The sequence below is a fragment of the Rana temporaria genome, chromosome 2 (assembly GCF_905171775.1).
Source record: "Rana temporaria chromosome 2, aRanTem1.1, whole genome shotgun sequence".
Classification (NCBI taxonomy): Eukaryota; Metazoa; Chordata; class Amphibia; order Anura; family Ranidae; genus Rana; species Rana temporaria.
Window position 1 is genome coordinate 520,472,427 of NC_053490.1, and position 22,133 is coordinate 520,494,559.

At 45.6% G+C, this 22,133-nt stretch overlaps 1 protein-coding gene across 3 annotated transcripts in view; it reads left to right on the plus strand.

Annotated features, from left to right (window-relative positions):
* The first annotated feature begins 7,619 nt into the window (after positions 1-7,619).
* LOC120928712 (apovitellenin-1-like) overlaps positions 7,620-22,133 on the plus strand; it is a 20,036-nt gene continuing 5,522 nt past the window's right edge. Inside the window, exons 1-3 of one of the 3 annotated variants that reach the window (XM_040339705.1) lie at positions 7,620-7,688; positions 15,479-15,573; positions 19,991-20,153. In XM_040339705.1, the coding sequence (XP_040195639.1) occupies positions 15,495-15,573; positions 19,991-20,153 (242 nt within the window). In that variant the 5' untranslated portion in view covers positions 7,620-7,688; positions 15,479-15,494. The remainder of the gene's footprint in view (positions 7,689-15,478; positions 15,574-19,990; positions 20,154-22,133) is intronic. The other 2 variants (XM_040339706.1, XM_040339708.1) reach the window with 2 other exon arrangements.

Genomic DNA, 22,133 nt, shown 5'->3' on the forward strand with positions numbered 1-22,133 from the left:
CACTGATATTTGGTTGGAAGCAGTGTATACTGGGCTGAGACTGAGGTTGCCGTGGTTGATAGTGGGAAAAATATTTGGGCAGGCAGGCGTCTAATAGCAGGGACGGATTGTTGTGAGCTGACTGACGCTGAGTGCAATAGATCTGATCATGCCTGTAGTACAGGTTGAACAAAGGTCGGCCCCATCAGGAATTATGGGGCCCCTTACACAGCTTCAGGCATGGGCACCCTGGAGGGGGTGCTGCCTGAAATTGAGAAGCGGGGGGGGGGGGCGCAAATTGATAAGCGGGGGGGCCCTTTACAAAAAAAAGAAGAAATTAAGAAAAATATATATAAAAATAAGGGGTAGCCATCCGGGGGCCCTGGGGACCTCTGGGCCCTTTAATAAAAATAAAAATAAAAAATCTATATATATATTTTTTTTTTAAAAAGGGCAACCCCCCTTTTTAAAAAAGGGCCCTGGGGACCTCTGGCCCCTTTAAGAAAAAAAATATATATATATAAATGTAGGTATATATATATATATATAAAAAGAAATTACAAAAAAAGGGGGTTGCTATCCGGGACCTCTGGGCCCTTTAATAAAAATTAAAAAAAAGAAACCTCTGGGCCCTTTAATAAAATAAAAAAAAAATATATAAAAAAAATAAATAAACATTTATAAAAAAAAAAAAAGGCGGGTTGCCATCCAGGGCCCTGGGAACCTCTGGGCCCTTTAATAAAAAAATATATATAAACAAAAATAAAATAAATAAATAAAATAATATAAAAAAAATGTAATTTGTTTATAAATTGGGCCCTTTAAATAATAATAATAATAATAATAATAATAATAATAATAATAAATATATATATATATATATATATATATATATATATATATATATATATAAAAAAATATATATATATATATTAAAAAAGGGGGGTTGTCATCCGGGGCCATGGGGACCTCCGGACCCCTAAAAAAAAAATTGTCCCTTTAATAAAAAATAAAATAAAAATATATTAAAAAATATATATATATTTTTATAAAAAATAAATTAAAAAAGGGGGGGTTGCCGTCCAGGGCCATGGGGGCCACCGGGCCCCTGGGGACCTCCGGACCTCTAAAAAAATAAAATAAAAAAATTGTCCCTTTAATAAAAAAATAAATAAAAATATATTGAAAATAATATATTTTTTTTATAAAGGGGGTTGCCATCCGGGCCCCTGGGGACCTCCGGGCCCCTTACAGGTGTACTGCCTGTACCCCCCTGAAGGCGGCCCTGGTCGGCCCACATACTGCCTGTCTAACCAGGGACTGCACTGCATTAATACAATCTGACAACACCTGCTGGGAACATGAGGAATAATGCTCAGCGAAGGAAACCGGGTCATCCTCTAACAACCAGAGAAAAGGGGGAGAAAAATCATCACTGCCCTTTGGAGTACATCCCCAAACAGCATATAGCCCTGATCAACGAGGGAATGAGCTAATCGGATACTCTCTAGTAGCTGGTCACTGGCAGGGGCGAACTGATCATTCGGGCACTCTGGCACTGCCCGAGGGCCCCATGACACTAGGGGGCCCCATCAGGGTTGCCAGCCTCAGTAAAACCAGGGACAGTATGTAAAAAGCTGTGTTTTTTAAAAAAAATCCCAAGATTATAGCTGCCCCACCTCTCCAGTACCTTTTCAATGTGTGTATGTGTCTTCTGTGTGTGTGTATACTGTGTGCCTGTATACTGTATGTGTGTGTATACTGTGTGGCCCCATAATCTAATGCCCGGGGGCCCCATAATCTAATGCCCGGGGGCCCAATAATCTCCTATTTCCCGGGGGCCCCATAATCTCCTATTGCCTGGGGGCCCCATAATTTCCTATTGCCCGGGGGGCCCCATAATCTCCTATTGCCCGGGGGCCCCATGAGTTGTCAGTCCGCCCCTGGTCACTGGTCCACTCTTTTAATGTCTGGCAGCAATATTCACCATTCTCTGACGCCAGCAGAGGATAATAAACAATTTCATCAAAATTAATTTCAGCAAACCCAATAGAACCGGGATGTTTTCTCTGTGCAGCCACTTCTGGTCAGGGATGGCCTTGGTATCTGTCAGTATCAGGTGTGACCAGAACTGTGTGGATTGCAATAGAGGGAACCAAACACATTTAAAGTAAATAATAAAGTTTATTAAAGTGGTAGTAAAGCCTTTACTACCACTTTTACCTATAATAAGGCTTACCTGTAGGTATAAAGAATATCTCCTAAACCTGTACGGTTTAGGAGATATTCCCCCCGCAATGCGCCGCTGATTGCACCGCGCGACGCTTCAGTGTGAAAGCCTTCGGGCCTGGAGAGGCATCAAAAGTTAGAGCGCCCCCGGTTGGGGATCATGCGAGGAGTGAGACGTGTGTGGACTGTGGAGAGGAGACTATAAGATAAAACCAGAGCCACCGACCTTGAGCCGCCTGACTGAGCCCTGCATGGTGCACCTGAGAGGAGGTCAGTAACAGCGCCCCCAGGCCAGTCTGTAGGGGGGGGTAAGTGATTTAGAGGGGGAGGGAATACAATAATGCAAGGGGGCACTGATATAAAGGTTCCCCCCTTATATCAATACCCTACCCCCCTTATGTTAGTGTATTCACTCTGCGAAAGGACTCTGTTCACCAGAGTGCTCCCCACATCAGAGTTCCAGCGGGCATCCGGGCAGCAAGCATCAGGGCAGCAGGCATTCAGGCAGCGGCTCTTGTGTCCTCTCCTCCTCGCTTCCGCAATGCGTCTCCTCCCCTCCTCCCAGGCATCCAATAGAATCACCTGTCCTTCCAGCCAATCAGGTGACGGGTCTCTGACCTGCTTCCTGATTGGCCGGGAGGAGGATCAGTGTTACAATACCGAATATTCATTCGTTAATTTAACACACCTGGGTGGGCTGTGAGTGCACTTTCTGCATCCCAAGCCCACCCTATTTTCAAAACAGTACGCAATGACGTCAACACGTTGTCCGCCTCACTAGTTTTGTCAAAGATTGACGTCATCCTGGGGCACGGGCAACATATAGAAAACCAAGCCTCGTTTGGCAAACTAGGGTTACGATGCATCAAGCCTACTTATGAGAGTAAGCTGGACCAACTTTTTAGAGTAATTAGTCTGTACTCATTTGGGAATGTAGGGCCAGATCCTCAAAAGGGATACGCCGGCGTAACTGCTGTTACACCGTCGTATCCCTGTTTCTAACTATGGAACTGATCCACAGAATCAGTTTCACATAGATAGGCAGAAGATCCGGCATGTGTAAGGGACTTACACTGCCAGATCTTAGGATGCAGTACCGCATCCGCCGCTGGGGGCATTTTGTGTCGAAATGCCGCCTCGGGTATGCAAATTAGCACTTACGGAGATCCACAAAGCTTTTCAGCTTCGTTTTTTCTCCGTAAGTTTTAGTTTGCAAACGCAAAATTAGGGTTGCTTTTACAAAGTGTAAACTGTTTACACCTTGTAAAAGCAGACCCTTCTGTCCAGCGACGCAATTTTTATTTTTTTTTTAATTTTTTTTTTTTCCACCGTATCTTTTTTTTTTCCGACGCAACTTTATTGACCCGTCGCGATCCACAAAGCTTGGCGTAACGTAATTTTGCGCTATGCACGTCGGGAAAATGACGTCACGAGCATGTGCAGTACGGCCGGCGCGGGAGCGCGCCTCATTTAAATGGGAATCGCCCCCTGGAGAAGAGGAACGCCTTGCGCCGGACGGATTTAAGTTACACCGCTCAAAATTTCTAGGTAAGTGCTTTGTGGATCGGGCACTTAGGTAGAAATTTTAAGGCAGTGTAACTTAAATGGGAATTTTTAGGTTACGCCGGTTCTTTGTGGATCTGGCCCGTAGTTTTTGGTGCTAATTAATTTGCTTTAATAAAATCGTTGGGTTTCACACGATGTGGGGTATCTTTTATTGATGTTTTGAGTGCAATACCTACGGACGATTGGAAGTGAGAGGTGGGAGAGATTGTCTACAGAACCATCGGTTGACGCACGGATTACAGTCTAAAGGCCCTGGCAGGGTAACCAGCCACAGGCGTTATAGACCTTTCTATAGGTTCAAAGTATCTGGTAAGCAGGCATTTTTCTTTGGTGGTGGTCACATATGGTGTCGGCAGCGCAGGGGACCAGGAGTGCTTGGAATGCATATATGAACTTGGATTCAGAATTTGGGAGTATGACACTTTCTGTTTTCTCACTATCTTGGCCCTGCATTCTTCTCCCTCCTATTACACAGAATTGTGAAGTATTGGATGTTTATGCTGATTTAACTCTTCTCCATTGAAGAAGGACTTCATATTATTGAACTGACCAATGCATATGTTGAGATGTTCATGATTATAATTCTTTTAACCATTCGAAGACCCCTTCACGCCGATATACGTCAGCAGAAGGGCACGGCTGGGCACAGGCACGTACAGGTACGTCGCCTTTAAGAGCCCAGCCGGCGGCGCGCTTGCGACCTAGTCCTGAGCTCCGTGACTGCACCCGCAGGACCCGTGGACCCAACGCTGCTGGTGTCCCGCGGCCCCAATCGCCGTCGGTTTCCCGCGGACCCGATCGCCGCCGGTGTCCCGCGATCGGGTCACAGGAGCTGAAGAACAGGGAGAGTATAAACAAACCTTCCCCATTCTTCTCTGTGGCTTGTCACTAATCGTCTGTTCCCTGTCATAGGGAACGACGATCAGTGACGTCACACGTCCAGCCCCGCCCCCCTACAGTAAGAAACACACAATAGGACACACTTAACCCCTTTAGCGCCCCCTAGTGGTTAACCCCTTCACTGCCATTGTCATTTTCACAGCAATCAGTGGATTTTTATAGCACTTTTCGCTGTGGTCTAAAAAATGTGTCAAAAGTGTCCGATGTGTCCGCCATAATGTCGCAGTCATAAAAAAAATCGCTGATCGCCGCCATTACTAGTAGAAAAAAAAATGATTAATAAAAATGCCATAAAACTATCCACTATTTTGTAAATGCTATAACTTTTGCGCAAACCAATCAATAAACGCTTGTTGTGATTTTTTTTTTTACCAAAAGTAGGAAGAAGAATACGTATCGGCCTAAACTGAGGAAAAAAAATGTTTTTTTTATATATATATTTTTTGGGGATATTTATTATAGCAAAATATTGAATTTTTTTTTAAATTGTTGCTCCATTTTTGTTTATAGCGCAAAAAATAAAAACCGCAGAGGTGATCAAATACCACCAAAAGGAAGCTCTATTTGTGGGAAAAAAAAGGATGCCGATTTTGTTTGGGAGCCACGTCGCACGACCGCGCAATTGTCAGTTAAAGCGACGCAGTGCCGGAAGCTGAAATTTCGCCTAGGCAGGAAGGGGGTACGCAGTGCCGAATCGCAAAAAGGGGCAAGGTCCTTAACCTGCATATTGGTCCGGGTCTTAATCGGTTAAAGGTTATGCGCAACTCTGTTTTTTAGCTTATGTATTTTTGTGATATTACACATGAGAGTTGCTGCTTATTTGATTTATTTATGTAATTGTTAGCACTTTTTTCCTACCTTTAAACACAGGAATTCATGCACCCGGAGTAATGCAAGGGGCCGGATGCATGGATGGGGGGTGGTGTCGTGCGCCCTCAATGGTCTGCAGTTTGTAAATTCAAATTAATATTACAGGTATTTATATAGCACCATGAATGTATGCAGTGCTTTACATATACAGGGAGTGCAGAATTATTAGGCAAGTTGTATTTTTGAGGATTAATTTTATTATTGAACAACAACCATGTTCTCAATGAACCCAAAAAACTCATTAATATCAAAGCTGAATATTTTTGGAAGTAGTTTTTAGTTTGTTTTTAGTTTTAGCTATTTTAGGGGGATATCTGTGTGTGCAGGTGACTACTATTACTGTGCATAATTATCAGGCAACTTAACAAAAAACAAATATATACCCATTTCAATGATTTATTTTTACCAGTGAAACCAATATAACATCTCAACATTCACAAATACACATTTCTGACATTTAAAAACAAAACAAAAACAAATCAGTGACCAATATAGCCACCTTTCTTTGCAAGGACACTCAAAAGCCTGACATCCATGGATTCTGTCAGTGTTTTGATCTGTTCACCATCAACATTTCGTGCAGCAGCAACCACAGCCTCCCAGACACTGTTCAGAGAGGTGTACTGTTTTCCCTCCTTGTAAATCTCACATTTGATGATTAACCACAGGTTCTCAATGGGGTTCAGATCAGGTGAACAAGGAGGCCATGTCATTAGTTTTTCTTCTTTTATACCCTTTCTTGCCAGCCACGCTGTGGAGTACTTGGACGCGTGTGCTGGAGCATTGTCCTGCATGAAAATCATGTTTTTCTTGAAGGATGCAGACTTCTTCCTGTACCACTGCTTGAAGGTGTCTTCCAGAAACTGGCAGTAGGACTGGGAGTTGAGCTTGACTCCATCCTCAACCCGAAAAGGCCCCACAAGCTCATCTTTGATGATACCAGACCAAACCAGTACTCCACCTCCACCTTGCTGGCGTCTGAGTCGGACTGGAGCTCTCTGCCCTTTACCAATCCAGCCACGGGCCCATCCATCTGGCCCATCAAGACTCACTCTCATTTCATCAGTCCATAAAACCTTAGAAAAATCAGTCTTGAGATATTTCTTGGCCCAGTCTTGATGTTTCAGCTTGTGTGTCTTGTTCAGTGGTGGTCGTCTTTCAGCCTTTCTTACCTTGGCCATGTCTCTGAGTATTGCACACCTTGTGCTTTTGGGCACTCCAGTGATGTTGCAGCTCTGAAATATGGCCAAACTGGTGGCAAGTGGCATCTTGGCAGCTGCACGCTTGACTTTTCTCAGTTCATGGGCAGTTATTTTGCGCCTTAGTTTTTCCACACGCTTCTTGCGACCCTGTTGACTATTTTGAATGAAACGCTTGATTGTTCGATGATCACGCTTCAGAAGCTTTGCAATTTTAAGAGTGCTGCATCCCTCTGCAAGATATCTCACTATTTTTGACTTTTCTGAGCCTGTCAAGTCCTTCTTTTGACCCATTTTGCCAAAGGAAAGGAAGTTGACTAATAATTCTGCACACCTGATATAGGGTGTTGATGTCATTAGACCACACCCCTTCTCATTACAGAGATGTACATCACCTAATATGCATAATTGGTAGTAGGCTTTCGAGCCTATACAGCTTGGAGTAAGACAACATGCATAAAGAGGATGATGTGGTCAAAATACTCATTTGCCTAATAATTCTGCACTCCCTGTATAAATATATATATATATATATATATATATATATAATACATTGGCATCAGTCCCTACCCTCAAGGAGCTTACAATCTAAGGTCCCTATCTCACATTCATACATACACATACTAGGGCCACTTGACCTACCAGCATGTCTTTGGAGTGTGGGAAGAAACCCACACAGTCCCCGGGAGAACATGCAAACTCCATGCCGTGCGGTGGTTTGGATTCAAAGGCGGAAGTGCTAACTACTGAGCCACTGTGCTGTGATAATTCTGAGAATTTCTTTCTGTTGTTTGCTATACTTCCTATAAATCCTCCTTTCTTGCCAGTTTCATGTTGATGTTCGATTACGCAAAGTGGAGTTTGTTCTTTGAACAAAAGTGCAGCCTTTATATTCCAATAAAAAACACATGAATGTCAAGTTTTACAGAGCTACCCATTTAGTTGGTGAGTTGCATACCTTTCTACAGAATTTTAACTGAAATCAGTTATTGAAAATAAACATGTTGGTCGGTCTGCCTGTCTAGTCGAAGGAGAGATGAAGATTTCTACTGAAAACAGAAGAATCAACACAAGGGACTCATCATACTAGCTGTAAGTTTGGTCCCCTGTGCTGATTTTTCTGTTTTTAGTTTTACCTAAACTTAAAGGGGTTGTAAAGGTACAATTTTTTTTCCTAAATAGCTTCCTTTACCTTAGTGCAGTCCTCCTTCACTTACCTCATCCTTCCATTTTGCTTTTAAATGTCCTTTTCTATAAAAACAAATTATGATTATTACATGTAGGAGAGAAGTGTCAGAATTGGCATGGGTGGCAAGGGGTTAATTACCATAAGTAAGTAATATCCAAATACTTAATTATATATTATTGTTAAGGTAATTAACTATACTAAAACTGTAATCAAACAGGTGGCCAGATTAGTGAAGTTTGAAGTTTAATTTTAAACCAGTAATTTCATATTAAATAGATAAATAATAAATTATTATTTTAGCATAATAACATGATTTAGCTTGTACCTTTTCAGTAGCAGATTTTCATTCTCCCTCTAAACTGTGTGAGAAAAACTTTATGGGTAAATCTTATGGCGCGTACACACGATCATTTTTCGGCATGAAAGAAAACGTAGTTTTTCATCATGTCCAAAAAACAATGTTTTTCCAACTTCATCATTAAAAACGACGGGCCGGATTCAAGAAGCAATTGCGCCTGTGTAACCATAGGTTACACAGCGCAATTGCTTACTTGACCCGGCGTAACGAGTGCTCCTGATTCAGGAACCTCGTTACGCCGACTGCAGCCTAAGATCTGCCCGGCATAAGGCTCTTATGCCCGCATATCTTAGGCTGCATTCTTGCGGTGGACGCTAGGTGGCGTTCACGTTGTGCTCAGTGTATAGTATGCAAATTGCATACTAACACCGATTCACAACGTTGCGCGAGCCCTGCGTACGCAATTTACGTCGTTTACGTACGGCGGTTTTCGCGCAAGGCTGCCCCTGCTATTAGCAGGGGCAGCCCATGTTACGTATACCCGTCGTTACCGCGTCGCCAAATTCGAATTTTACGTACTTTGCGTAAGTGAATAGTGAATGGCGCTGGACGCCATTTACGTTCACTTTGAAGCAAATGACGTCCTTGCGACGTCATTTGCCGCAATGCACGTCGGGAAAGTTTCCCGACGGAGCATGCGCGCTACGATCGGCGCGGGAACGCGCCTAATTTAAATGATTCCGCCCCCTACGGGATCATTTAAATTGCGTGCTCTAGCGCCGGGCATTTTGCCGGCGCGCCCGCGCAATTCACGGACCTTCTGCTCCGTGAATCAAGGGCAGTGGAGCAAATTTTGCGGGGGGGCAGGGCAAAAACGTTGCCCTGCGCCTCCGTAAATAATGGGCAATTCTACCTGAATCCGGCCCGACGTTGCTCACACACCATCATTTTTAAAAAATTATCTAGCAAAGCGCGGTGACGTACAACACGTACGACGGCACTCTAAAGGGGAAGTTCCATTCACCTTTGGGCTGCTTTAGCTGATTCAGTGTTAGTAAAAGACGATTCACGCTTTTTTGTCTGTTACAGCGTGATGAATGTGCTATCTCCATTATGAGCGGTAGTTTTACCAGAACGAGCGATCCCGTCTCATAACTTGCTTCTGAGCATGCGCGGGTTTAAAACTTTGTTTTAGCCCACACACAATAATTTTTTACAACCCGAAAAACGACATTTTTTAAAACGACGTTAAAAAATGCAGCATGTTCGGAAAAAAAATTGTCGTTTTTCAGAAACTGAAAAACAATGTGCAGCCCACACACCATCATTTTAAAGCGGTTCTCCACCCTAAAGTGGAGTCCCGCTGATCGGAACCCTCCCCCCCTCCGGTGTCACATTTGACACCTTTCAGGGGGGAGGGGGGTGCAGATACCTGTCTAAAGACAGGTATTTGCACCCACTTCCGGCCACACGCTACGAGCAAAAGACGGGCATTCCGTCACATCCCGTCTGTCGCCCGTTGTGTGCTGGGAACACTCGGCTCCCAGCACACAGCGTGTGAGCCAATTGGCGGGCGCAGCGCGACTCGCGCATGCGCCGTAGGGAACCGGGCAGTGAAGCTGCAGCGCTTGACTTCCTGGTTCCCTCAGCGTGGATGGCGGGGGGAGCAGCAGAGTGACAAGCGATCGCTCGTGCTCTGCTGCGATCGGCGCTGGACTCCAGGACAGGTAAGTGTCCTAATATTAAAAGTCAGCAGCTGCAGTATTTGTAGCTGCTGGCTTTTAATATTTTGTTCCCATGGCACATCCGCTTTAAATGACGTTTTTAAAAACAACGTTTTCTTTCATGCTGAAAAATGATCGTGTGTACGCGGCATAATGCCATGGCTGGAACAGAGGCCCAAATTTAGTCAAAATAACATTGTCAGAGGTAACTTAATCTCTGACCACCCTCTAAATTTAGAGCAGCACCAGCTATGAAAGTAGCAGGGCGCTAAAGAGTGTATGTGTGTGTGCATGTGTGTTTATACTGACGGTGTCAGTAGAGCATTGGACAGTGTTAGTAGGGCAGAGATTGGTGTCAGTAGAGCAGTGGACGGTGTTAGTAGGGCAGGGATTGGTGACAGTAAAGCAGTGGACGGTGTTAGTAGGGCAGGGATTGGTGTCAGTAGAGCAGTGGACAGTGTTAGTAGGGCAGGGATTGGTGTCAGTAGAGCAGTGGACAGTGTTAGTAGGGCAGGGATTGGTGTCAGTAGAGCAGTGGACGGTGTTAGTAGGGCGGGGGTCGGTGTCAGTAGAGCAGTGGACGGTGTTAGTAGGGCAGGGATTGGTGTCAGTAGAGCAGTGGACGGTGTTAGTAGGGCAGGGATTGGTGTCAGTAGAGCAGTGGACAGTGTTAGTAGGGCAGGGATTGGTGTCAGTAGAGCAGTGGACAGTGTTAGTAGGGCAGGGATTGGTGTCAGTAGAGCAGTGGACAGTGTTAGTAGGGCAGGGATTGGTGACAGTAGAGCAGTGGACGGTGTTACTAGGGCAGGGATTGGTGTCAGTAGAGCAGTGGACAGTGTTAGTAGGGCAGGGATTGGTGTCAGTAGAGCAGTGGACGGTGTTAGTAGGGCAGGGATTGGTGTCAGTAGAGCAGTGGACGGTGTTAGTAGGGCAGGGATTGGTGTCAGTAGAGCAGTGGACGGTGTTAGTAGGGCAGGGATTGGTGTCAGTAGAGCAGTGGACAGTGTTAGTAGGGCAGGGATTGGTGTCAGTAGAGCAGTGGACACATTTTTTAGAAGCCCCGTTAGGGGGCTTTGGTGAAATATCATGGGTTTAAATGGGAGGAAATCTGTGGCACACAGGGTGAGTAGGGTGTGCCTTTGTGCACGCCAATGCATATAGGTATTACAGATGTTTGGCCTTTACGAAGTTCACTCATTCTCTGCTGGAGACCTCAATGGTGTACTCTGTGGCATCTTAATGTTCTTTTGTCCTAGTGTGCTATTTTTGCTTCAGAGTATTTTCTCCTCTCTGCTTGAACTTCTTGTTGTCACCGTGCCAGAGTGTCTTGTGAATGTTGGCCACTCTGACTCACTGTGGTTTTCCTGCCTTGTGGACGGCCTTCCCAGAAGAGTTGAAGCTGTTATAGCTGCAAAGGGCGGGGCCAACTCAATATTGAACCCTACGGACTAAGACCGGGATGCCATTAAAGTTCATGTGTGTACTGTATATATATGTAGCACTACCCCCGAAGGAGCTGCTGGTTTGTTTTGGGTGGCATGTTAACTCTATTCCTTCGCCGTCTAGGGTATACGATGAGAATTGAGAAGAACTTCAATGCCCACACTTTAGGTTTCTTTTTCTGTGCGTTATTACCCAATGGGGTAAAAGAATAAAAGTAGTAGTTTAAGAGGTGGAAAGGGGTAATAAGCAGTAGGATCAGGTGTATAACTTTGTGTGGAAACACTCCTGCTTCCAGCAATGTAACTTTCGTCGCCACTCTAGCCAGAGTGGGTATTGCACACCTGGATAGGCCTCTCCCACTAGCCTAGCAGCCAGGGTGTCACACGGAAACTTTAGCAAAGTCTCTGAAACAGACCTTCCCAAAGGTGGAGACACATTCGGTCCAGAATCCTTCTCAACACAGGATTAAGCACCTGGATCTCTCTTGAATAAACTTTTGTGAACTCAGAACTGACAGGCGACCATCACTCAGCCTCTCAGCAATCGTGCGTCCTTCGATGAAGTTCAAGGCCTCTTCTGAGATACCAGCCTCGTGCTCAGTGCTCTCCAAGACAGGTTCTTCATCAGGTGGCTTCCTCCCTCAGGACGGACAGCACAGGACCACTCTACGAACATAGACCCAGTCTGACTACCAGGCCTACATAGTAGATCACAACCCCGGACCAACGTGGTCCCGGAGCCAGGAACACTTGAACACGCACCCCCGGGCATGAGGGCCACACACGGAGGGTGGTGGGACGACAGCCAGGATTGGCCACACGACGATGTTGACCCAGAACTAATGACATCTGTCCCTTAAGTACTCTCCCCCAGCATGCATAGCAAGGCGATTGACTCCCACTCATTGGCTGCTGAGGAAAAACACCCAATACACCCTAACTTGACTGCTGTCACCCTTGGCCTGGGGTTGTACCAACAGCAATAGTGGTCACTCACAGTACAGCCATGGCTAGAACAGAGGCCCAAATTTGGTAAAACAATACATTTAGAGGTAGTTAAATCTCTGACCACCCTCTAAATTTAAAGCAGCAGCAGCTATGAAAGTAGCTGAGCGCTACATATAATATTCTGAATGAATGCTGAGGTATTTCTGGGCCTGCGCTACCACCAGGTGGATGACTTATTCAGGCAAAGACGGGAACATCAACAATGTGTTGGCAAAGGCACAAATGCAGAATAAGAAGATCGAGGACATTCTGCATTTCTGGCACTGCCTACACATTGTTAATTGTTAAATCTTTCCCTGGTCTCTTTTCCTGAAACTATTAGGAAGCAGTAGTCTACTGTATATGGCCAAATCCATTTATTCTGCATGCATTTAAACTAGGGTTGTCCCGATACCACTTTTTTAGGACTGAGTACAAGTACCGATACTTTTTTTCAAGTAGTCGCCGATACCGAATACCGATACTTGTTTTAAAATGTGTCCCCAAATGTAACCATGTCCCCCTACAGATGCAGCCATGTATCCCCCCATCCAGCCATTGTCACCCCCCATGCAGCCATTGTCTCCCCCCATGCAGCCATGTATCCCCCCATCCAGCCATTGTCTCCCCCCATGCAGCAATGTATCCCCCCATCCAGCCATTGTCACCCCCCATCCAGCAATGTATTCCCCCAGCCATTGTCTCCCTCCATCCAGCCATTGTCACCCCCCATGCAGCCATTGTCACCCCCCATCCAGCCATTGTCTCCCCCCATCCAGCCATTGTCACCCCCCATGCAGCCATTGTCACCCCCCATGCAGCCATTGTCACCCCCCATCCAGCCATTGTCACCCCCCATGCAGCCATTGTCACCCCCCATGCAGCCATTGTCTCCCCCCATCCAGCCATTGTCACCCTCTATCCAGCGTCTCCCCCCATGCAGCCATTGTCTCCCCCCATCCAGCGTCTCCCCCCATCCAGCCATTGTCTCCCCCCATCCAGCGTCTCCCCCCATCCAGCGTCTCCCCCCATGCAGCCATTGTCTCCCCCCATCACGCATCTCCCCCCATCCAGCCATTGTCTCCCCCCATCCAGCGTCTCCCCCCATCCAGCATCTCCCCCCATGCAGCCATGTCCCGCTTACCTGCATCCCCGCTACCGCCGACTGTGTAATACGCTGGGGACATTACAACTTTGAATCGCTGTAATGATTGGCGCCGCGCTGCGTATAGACACTCCCCCTCACTCGGGATTGGACAGTTCACCCGAGCGAGGGGGAGTGTCTATGCGCGGTGCGAATCATTACAGCTATTCAAAGCTGTAATGTTCCCGGCGTATTACACAGTCGGCGGCAGCGGGGATGCGGGGGGGGGGGAGTATTCTATATTGGTATCGGGGGTATTTGCGGGAGTACGAGTACTCCCGCAAATACTCGGAATCGGTCCCGATACCGATACTAGTATCGGTATCGGGACAACCCTAATTTAAACCTTCGTGCAAATATGTACATGTGTATAGCCAGGCCCAGATTTACTCCCTTTGCCGCCCCAAGGCCGGGTCCTTCAATGTCGCCCCCCCCCCCACACACACACACACACACACCATCACATAGGGGGCCTTCATCCAGACCGGCCCAGGGCACAACACATCAGGGTACAGTGCACATCAGGGCACGGTACAGAGCTCAGCACATCAGGGCACAGCACATCAGGGTAAAGGGCCCAGCACATCAGGGCACAATGCACATCAAGGCACAACACGTACAGGGCACATCAGGGCACATCGTATCAGGATACAGGGCACAGCACATCAGGGTACAGCACATCAGGGCACACCACATTGAGGCACAGCACATCAGAGCACGGAGCAGATCAGGGCACATCAGAGCACATCGGGGCACGAGGCAGATCAGGGCACATAGCACATCAGGACACAGGGCACAGGCATACCTCAGAACTTTCTGAGATGGGAATGACGGACACCTAACGGAAAAAGTATGCAGGCATAGGACACACCCTTTGCCACGCCCCTTAAAGGAGAATTGTACAAAAAATTAAGATTGGTTTAACCCACAAGTGCTTTTTTTACCACTACTATTTCTTTATATTGGCTTTTGGAATTTACAAATGCTGCAATTTAGAAATCAGATGAAAGTTTAGTGCTGGGAAACACTTTTTGATAGATAAAAAGTGCATTTTATATACATCTATATAGATCAGACCAAAATGAGGGACAAATGAGGAGAATGAGGGACAGAGGGACATATTGCTCCAAATCAGGGACAGTCCCTCGAAATCAGGGAATATGGGCACAGGGCACATCAGGGAACATAGCACATCAGGGCACGGGGCACATCAGATCACATCAGGGCACATAGCACATCAGAACATAGGGCACATGGCACATCAGGGCACATTGCACATTATGGGGCACATTGTTTACCAGCATGCAGAGTAGTGCAGGAAGCATGTGTAATAAGTTCTCTCTCATGTCACTCTACTCCCCGGCGGCCCCTCCTCTCTTCTCGTCCATCACAGATGATGTCACAAGCAAATGGGGATGGACGAGAAGAGAGGAGGGACAGCCGGGGAGCAGAGTGACATGAGAGAGAACTTATTACACGCGCTTCCTGTGCTACTCTGCATGCTAGCTAAATCTCGATCTACCCGTCAGGCGCAAGCTGTCGGTGATTGACAGGTAGATCGCCACGGACCTCCGATGCAGATTAGGCAGCCGCTGTAACCGGCCCACTGAGCCGGCAGCGCCCCTGCACCCACTGCCACCCTGAGGCCTGGCCTTGGTGGCATTGTCTGGAATCTGGCCCTGTGTACAGCATACAATACGGAATAAATCGGACCATAGACCCAAACTTTGGTTTTCCTGGTTAAACGCAATGGGCCAAATCAGAGCGGTGTGAATGGGCCCATAGCATACAATACTGCTGAGTTGACATTTGTATACATTACGGATCTTAACACCGCATGCTGTATGAGCCCCAATGTGTGTTCACATTCTGTCAACGAGCTGGAAAGCTGTCCAGTTTCATTCCAGATTTGTTTTGCACAATTTAAATTTTCTGCTTTACTGTGTTTCAGGTTTTCGTTTACAGCAATGCGGGTGACAGTTATCGCCACAACCTTCCTCCTTCTTCTGCTCTTAAATGGTAGTATCCTGGATGTGCCTGCGTGCTGTACGATAAAACGCAAAAAAGTCATTGCACATTGATGAAATGTTGGCAGTAAATTTATTCAAGTATAAATGTATAATATAATGCATCGTTTAACCGCTTGCCGACCGCCGCACGACTTTTTACGTCGACAGAATGGCACGACTGCTTAAATGGGTGTATATATACATCCCTTTTAAATTGCCGCCATGTGGTCACGCGTGCGCCACCGGGCCTGTCGCAAGCTCCGTGCCCACAGGACCCGCGGACTCGATGTCCACCGGTGTCCCGCGATCGGGTCACAGAACTGAAGAATGGGGAGATGTCAGTGTAATGTCAGTGTGATTTTTCGTCGGAAAAATAGAGAACCTGCTCTCTAAGTCCGTTGGAAATTCCGACAGAAAAAGTTAGATGGTCGGACTATCCAACGAAAAGTTCCCATCTGACTTTTTCCATCGGAAATTCCGACCGTGTGTACTCGGCATTTCCCTCTCTATTCTATTGTTATGTATTTGTCACCAACTTCAAAAAAATAGCAGATAAATACACATAGCAAATATCCTTAGGGCTCATTCACACAGGTGCAGGCAGCTCAATGAGAGTCTTTCACTAAATATTATACAGTGCCTTGAAAAAGTATTCATACCCCTTGACATTTTCTACATTTTGTCATGTTAAATCCAAAATTGTAAATGTATTTTATTGGCATTTTATGTGACAGACCATCAAAATAAATATGTGAAAAGTGTGGGGGGTACATTCGTATGGCGCCCCCCTGAGTCAATACTTTGTAGAACCTCCTTTCTCTGCAATTACAGCTGCAAGTCTTTTTGGGGATGTCTCTACCAGCTTTGTGGTTATGACTAAGGCCTTATAGGCTGAAACGCGTCAACCTTTTCTATTGCGTTTGTCTACTGTGGCTTGTCAAAAAATACGTCTATTATTTAAGAGCAACGACCGGAGTGTGGATCATCTTTTTCCTCATTATTCTACGCAGCCAGCGACTGTGGATCGAGCACCCGGGAGCTCTTCTTTTCATGTGATGTATGGGTAGTAGCACTTACTTTTTTGTTTATAGTCTCTACCAGCTTTGCACATCTAGTGATATTTTTGCCCATTATTTTCTGCAAAATATCTCAAGCTCTGACAGATTGGATGGAGAGCGTCTGTGAACAGCAATTTTCAAGTCTTGCCGCAGATTCTTAATTGGATTTAGGTCTGGACTGTGACTGGGCCATTCTAACACATGAATATGCTTTGATCTAAACTATTCCATTGTAGCTCTGGCTGTATGTTTAGAGTTGTTGTCCTGCTGGAAGGTGAACCTCCCCCCCAGTCTCAAGTCTTTTGCAAACTCTAAATCCTCGTACACATGATCGGATATCTGATGGAATCTAATCCGATGGATTTTTACATCGGATATCCGATGAAGCTGACTTTCATCAGTCTTGCCTACACACCATCAGTCAAAGATCCGACTGTGCCAAAGCGCGGTGACGTAAAACACTATGGCCCCATACACACGATAGAATCCATCCGCTGAAAAATCCCAGCGAATGGGTTTCAGCGGATAGATCCTATGGTGTGTACACTCCAGCGGATCTTTTTCCGCGGATATTTATCCCCTGGGATGGATTCCAGCAGATAAATATTTGCTGACATGCTAAACAAATCTATCCGCTGGAATCCATCCCAGCGGATGGATCCGCTGGTCTGTATAGACTCACGGATCCATCCGTCCGAAGGGATCCCCCGCATGCGTCGTAATGATTCGACGCATGCGTGGAATTCCTTATATGACAGCGTCGCGCACGTCGCCGCATCATAATCACGGCGACGGCGCGACACGTCATCGCCAGAGGATTTCGGCGCGGATTTCAATGCGATGGTGAGTACACTCCATCGCATGGAAATCCGCTGAAATCCTCTAGAGGATTTATCCGCGGAAACGGTCCGCTGGACCGTATTCGCAGATAAATCCTCTCGTGTGTATGGGGCCTTAGACGTGCTGAAAAAAATAAAGTTCAATGCTTCCAAGCATGCGTCAACTTAATTCTGAGCATGCGTGGATTTTTGACCAATGGACTTTCACACAGACGATCGTTTTTTTCTATCAGTTTTTTATCCATAAGAAGAATTTAAAACGTGTTCTATTTTTTTTCACCGATGGAAAACAACCCGATAGGGCCCACACACGATCGGTTTGTCTGATGAAAACTGTCCATCGGTCTGTTTTCCTCGGACAAACCGATCGTGTGTACAGGGCTTGACAGGTTTTCTTCTAAGAGGGAGGGTGCTCGCTCATCCCCATCCCATTTCCTGACCGACCGGGCTGCATGCTCATATAAGGGTCTGGTATGGATTTTGGGGGGACCCCCACGCCGTTTTTTTAGCGTACGGGGGTTCCCCTTACAATCCATAGCAGACCCAAGGGCCTGGTATGCTCTTGGGGGGGGGGGGGAACCCATGCCGGTTTTTTATTTGAAATTTGGCGTGTATTTCCCCCTCAAGATTCATACCAAACGCAGTTGACAAGTGCACTGCGATTACCTGTGGTTATGTGCCAATAGCTGCGCCAGATCGCACCTGGACGCATTCAATTCAATTTTTTCTATTCGCACAAAACCGCAGGTAAAAAAAACGCAGCTAAACGCAGTGTGTGAAGGGTGTCATAGGAAAGCATTGTGTGCTTCTAGCTGCGGTAAAATCCGCAGCTAAAAGCACCATTCTATCCATCCGTGTGAAAGGGGCCTAAGTAAAAAAAAAAATAGTAATTAAAAATTAATCATTAGATAAAGTGAAAAAAACACTATATACCAAAAGCCAAAAATTGGTTAATTCATACATTTTTGGCGATCAAGTAAATGATTAAAAAAATAATAATAGCAAGATAAAAAATTATCAAGCACATCAAAAAGTTATAAAAATACTTAATCGAAAGTGCAGAAATACAAAAAAAAAAACAATTGTATTTTGAATGAAGTCCCAATAAGGTTTTTAACCCATCAAATATAGGTGCTAAAACAAAAAAGTCCCAAAAGAAAAACGTGAAGCTGAATTCAAATCAACTCGGGTGATCCTGCGGATCCTGCGGGCCCTTTCACAATAACGTTATCCACAATCTGCGATGGTGACGGCTCAGATGTTAAACAGCGGTCAGGAGAGTAAGAAAAAACAGCCAGATGGCCTCTTTCCAAATATGTTGGACTCCAAATTATAAGAGTCGGGCTCGCCTAATATCATTAGGGATCAGCTGCAGACTTCCACCCGGTCCACTTCCCAAGTTGGTCGTCAAACACCTCCGTGTAGTTTTCCCAGGATGGTTAAGCCACTTCTCGAGTGTCACGCTCAGTATTCCATCAATAGAGTAGGTATTTATTTGAAAAAAGAAGAGAGGAACTTCCTAGTGCAATAAAGTATTGGGGCCAGATTCTCAGAGCAATTACGCCGGCGTATCTACTGATACTCCGACGTACTTTCAAATTTGCCGCGTCGTATCTTTAGTTTGGATCCTCAAACCAAGATACGACGGCTTCTGGCTTCGATCCGACAGGCGTGCGGCTTTGTGCGCCTTCGGATCGTAGGTGCAATACTTCGGCGCCCGCTGGGTGGAGTTTGTGTCGTTTTCCGCGTCGGGTATGCTAATTAGCTTTTTCCATCGATCCACGAACGTACGCGCGGCCGTCGCATTTTCTTACGTCGTCGCTAGTCGGCTTTTTCCGGCGTATAGTTAAAGCTGCTATTTTGTGGCGTATAGATAGACTTGCCATGTTAAAGTATGGCCGTCGTTCCCGCGTCGAATTAATTTTTTTTTTTTTTTTTGCGTAAGTCGTCCGTGAATAGGAAAGGACGTAACTCACGTCTAAGTTCAAAAAATGACGTCGGTGCGACGTCATTTCGCGCAAAGCACGGCGGGAAATTTCAAAACGGAGCATGCGCAGTTCATTCCGCACAGGGACACGCTTCATTTAAATGAATCACGCCCCCAACCCGCCCAATTTCAAATACGCCGCCAGAAAAACACTACGCCGCCGTAACTTACGGCGCGATATCGCTGTGGATTCGAAATTCCGCCAGGTATGATACGGCAGCGTAGCGTATCACTGATATGCTGCGCCAGGGCAATTCTATGTGAATCTGGCCCTTGGTGTTTTATTCCCAAAAAATCTTTCCAGGCACAACAAAAGAAAAGACATATGAAACACACAGCTGCAAGCATTTAGGCTGTCAGCTGGTGCGTGGTGACGTCACAAGATTTTCCTCACCACGCACCAGCCAGCAGCCTGAAAGATTGTAGCTGTGTTTTTTATATGTCTTTTCATATGTGTCTCATATGTCATTAGACTAAAGAAGGCCCGGGACCTCGCTACATAAGTAAACTTCTTTGGAATTTTATTCTTAGAGTTGGGTTTAGGTTCCATTTATAGGTCTCTCATTTCAGGGGCTGAAGGGAAAACTGTCTCCAAACGACACGTCAGACGAGACTGGCTCATCATCCCTGACACAATAGCCTTCGGTATCTACCAAGCTGTGAACCGCGTATCTCCGGACACCGGAATGTTTCTTATGGGAATATTTGAGTCAGATGCTGTGCAGAAAACAAGGTGACTTTACCTTTATGGATCTACATTTGGACACTAAGGCCCAGATTCTCAACCGAGATACGAAGGCGTATCTCCAGATACTCCGTCGTATCTCTGCTTAGCGCCGTCGTATCTATGCGCCTGATTCTTAGAATCAGTAACGCATAGATATCCATTAGATCCGACAGGCGTAATTCTCTTACGCCGTCGGATCTTAACTGCAATTTTTTTTTTGACCGCTAGGTGGCGCTTCCGTCAAATTCCGCGTCGAGTATGCAAATTAGCTAGATACGCGAATTCCCGAACGTACACGCGGCCGACGCAGTAAAGTTACGACGTTTACGTTAGGCTTGTCCCGGCGTAATGTTGCCCCTGCTATATGAGGCGCGGCCAATGTTAAGTATGGCCGTCGTTCCCGCGTCTAAATTTTAAAAAGTTATGTCGTTTGCGTAAGTCGTCCGTGAATGGGGCTGGACGTCATTTACGTTCACGTCGAAACCAATGACGTCCTTGCGACGTCATTTGGAGCAATTCACACTGGGATATTTTAGGGACGCCGCATGCGCAGTTCGTTCGGCGCGGGGACACGCTTCATTTAAATGATACACGCCCCCTACCCGCCGAACTTGAATTCTGCCGGGTGATTTACGCTACGCTGCCGCAACTTACGGAGCAAGTGCTTTGAGAATACAGCACTTGCCCGTGTAAGTTGCGGAGGCATAACGTAAATCAGATACGTTACGCCCGCACAATTTTGCGCGGCTGTACGTGAATCTGCCCCTAAGGGGCCTATTAGTTTGTTTTTTTTATTTACTGCACAAATGTCTGAAACTATTAGATAAGCACCTAAACGACCGCAACATACAGGGATATACAATGTAATACTGACATATAATCACACACATAGGTTGGACTTGATGGACTTGTGTCACAAATAATCACTGCAATTTCCTGGAATCGTCAGCTCCATCTAATGGCCATAATGTGGTATTCTGCAGAAATACCTCAATCGGGAAAATACTGCATTATGGCCACTAGATGGAGCTGACAATCTTAGGAAATAAGCATGTTAGGAAAATTATTGTGATCAGCCAAGATGGCTAAGCAAATAATTGCATAGGGTTTTATTTTTTTATAAATACACCCCGTTATAATCATATAAAATCAGGCATCACACTCTTCACACAACAGCAAATCTCTCAACCAGAAAAAAATATACACACGTCCCCCTAACAGCGCTACAACATAGTATAGCAACACACAGTGATATCTGTGAGAAATAGTTTATGAAACCCAGTGCTGCTGCCAACCACTTGGAGAATGGGCAAAACAAACATACAAACAAAAGAGCAGCGCACAATAGGTAAAATGATAATCACACTTTATAGTCTAAATGAAGAAATAACAATTGACAGAAGTATAGGCACAAACAAATATAGAAATGGATAACATTTAAAAAATGTATAAAACAACCAGTCCACAGTGAATCCACAAAGAGAGAAAGTCTTGTGATGGAATGATTAAATATAGTAGTCACGCTATGAATGGATAGCCAGGTGCACACCAGAACAGTTGGCAAGTTACCAGAACAGTTGGCAAGTTACCAGAACAGTTGGCAAGTTACCAGAACAGTTGGCAAGTTACCAGAACAGTTGGCAGAGCATAGCAGATTGGACATTGGAGTGTTTCCTGTTCGAGGTACTGTACACAAACTTTCCCAACAGTAACTTGCCAACTGTTCTGGTAACTTGACACCATGAGCCTTCAATGACAGATTCGACGTTTGTATGTTTTTTCGCTGCTTCGGCGAATCTTAATGTTGAATGGTAGACATGTGCATTCGTTTTCGTCCGAATTTCAGGTATTTTTGTTATCGTTTTAACAAACGATAACGAAAGCACAGAAAACTGTATTTTGAAAATTTATTTTCGTTTTCGTTGCGGTCGAATGTGCCTAACCTTAACTCTATTAGTCCAATATTATTCTACATTAAGAGAAAAG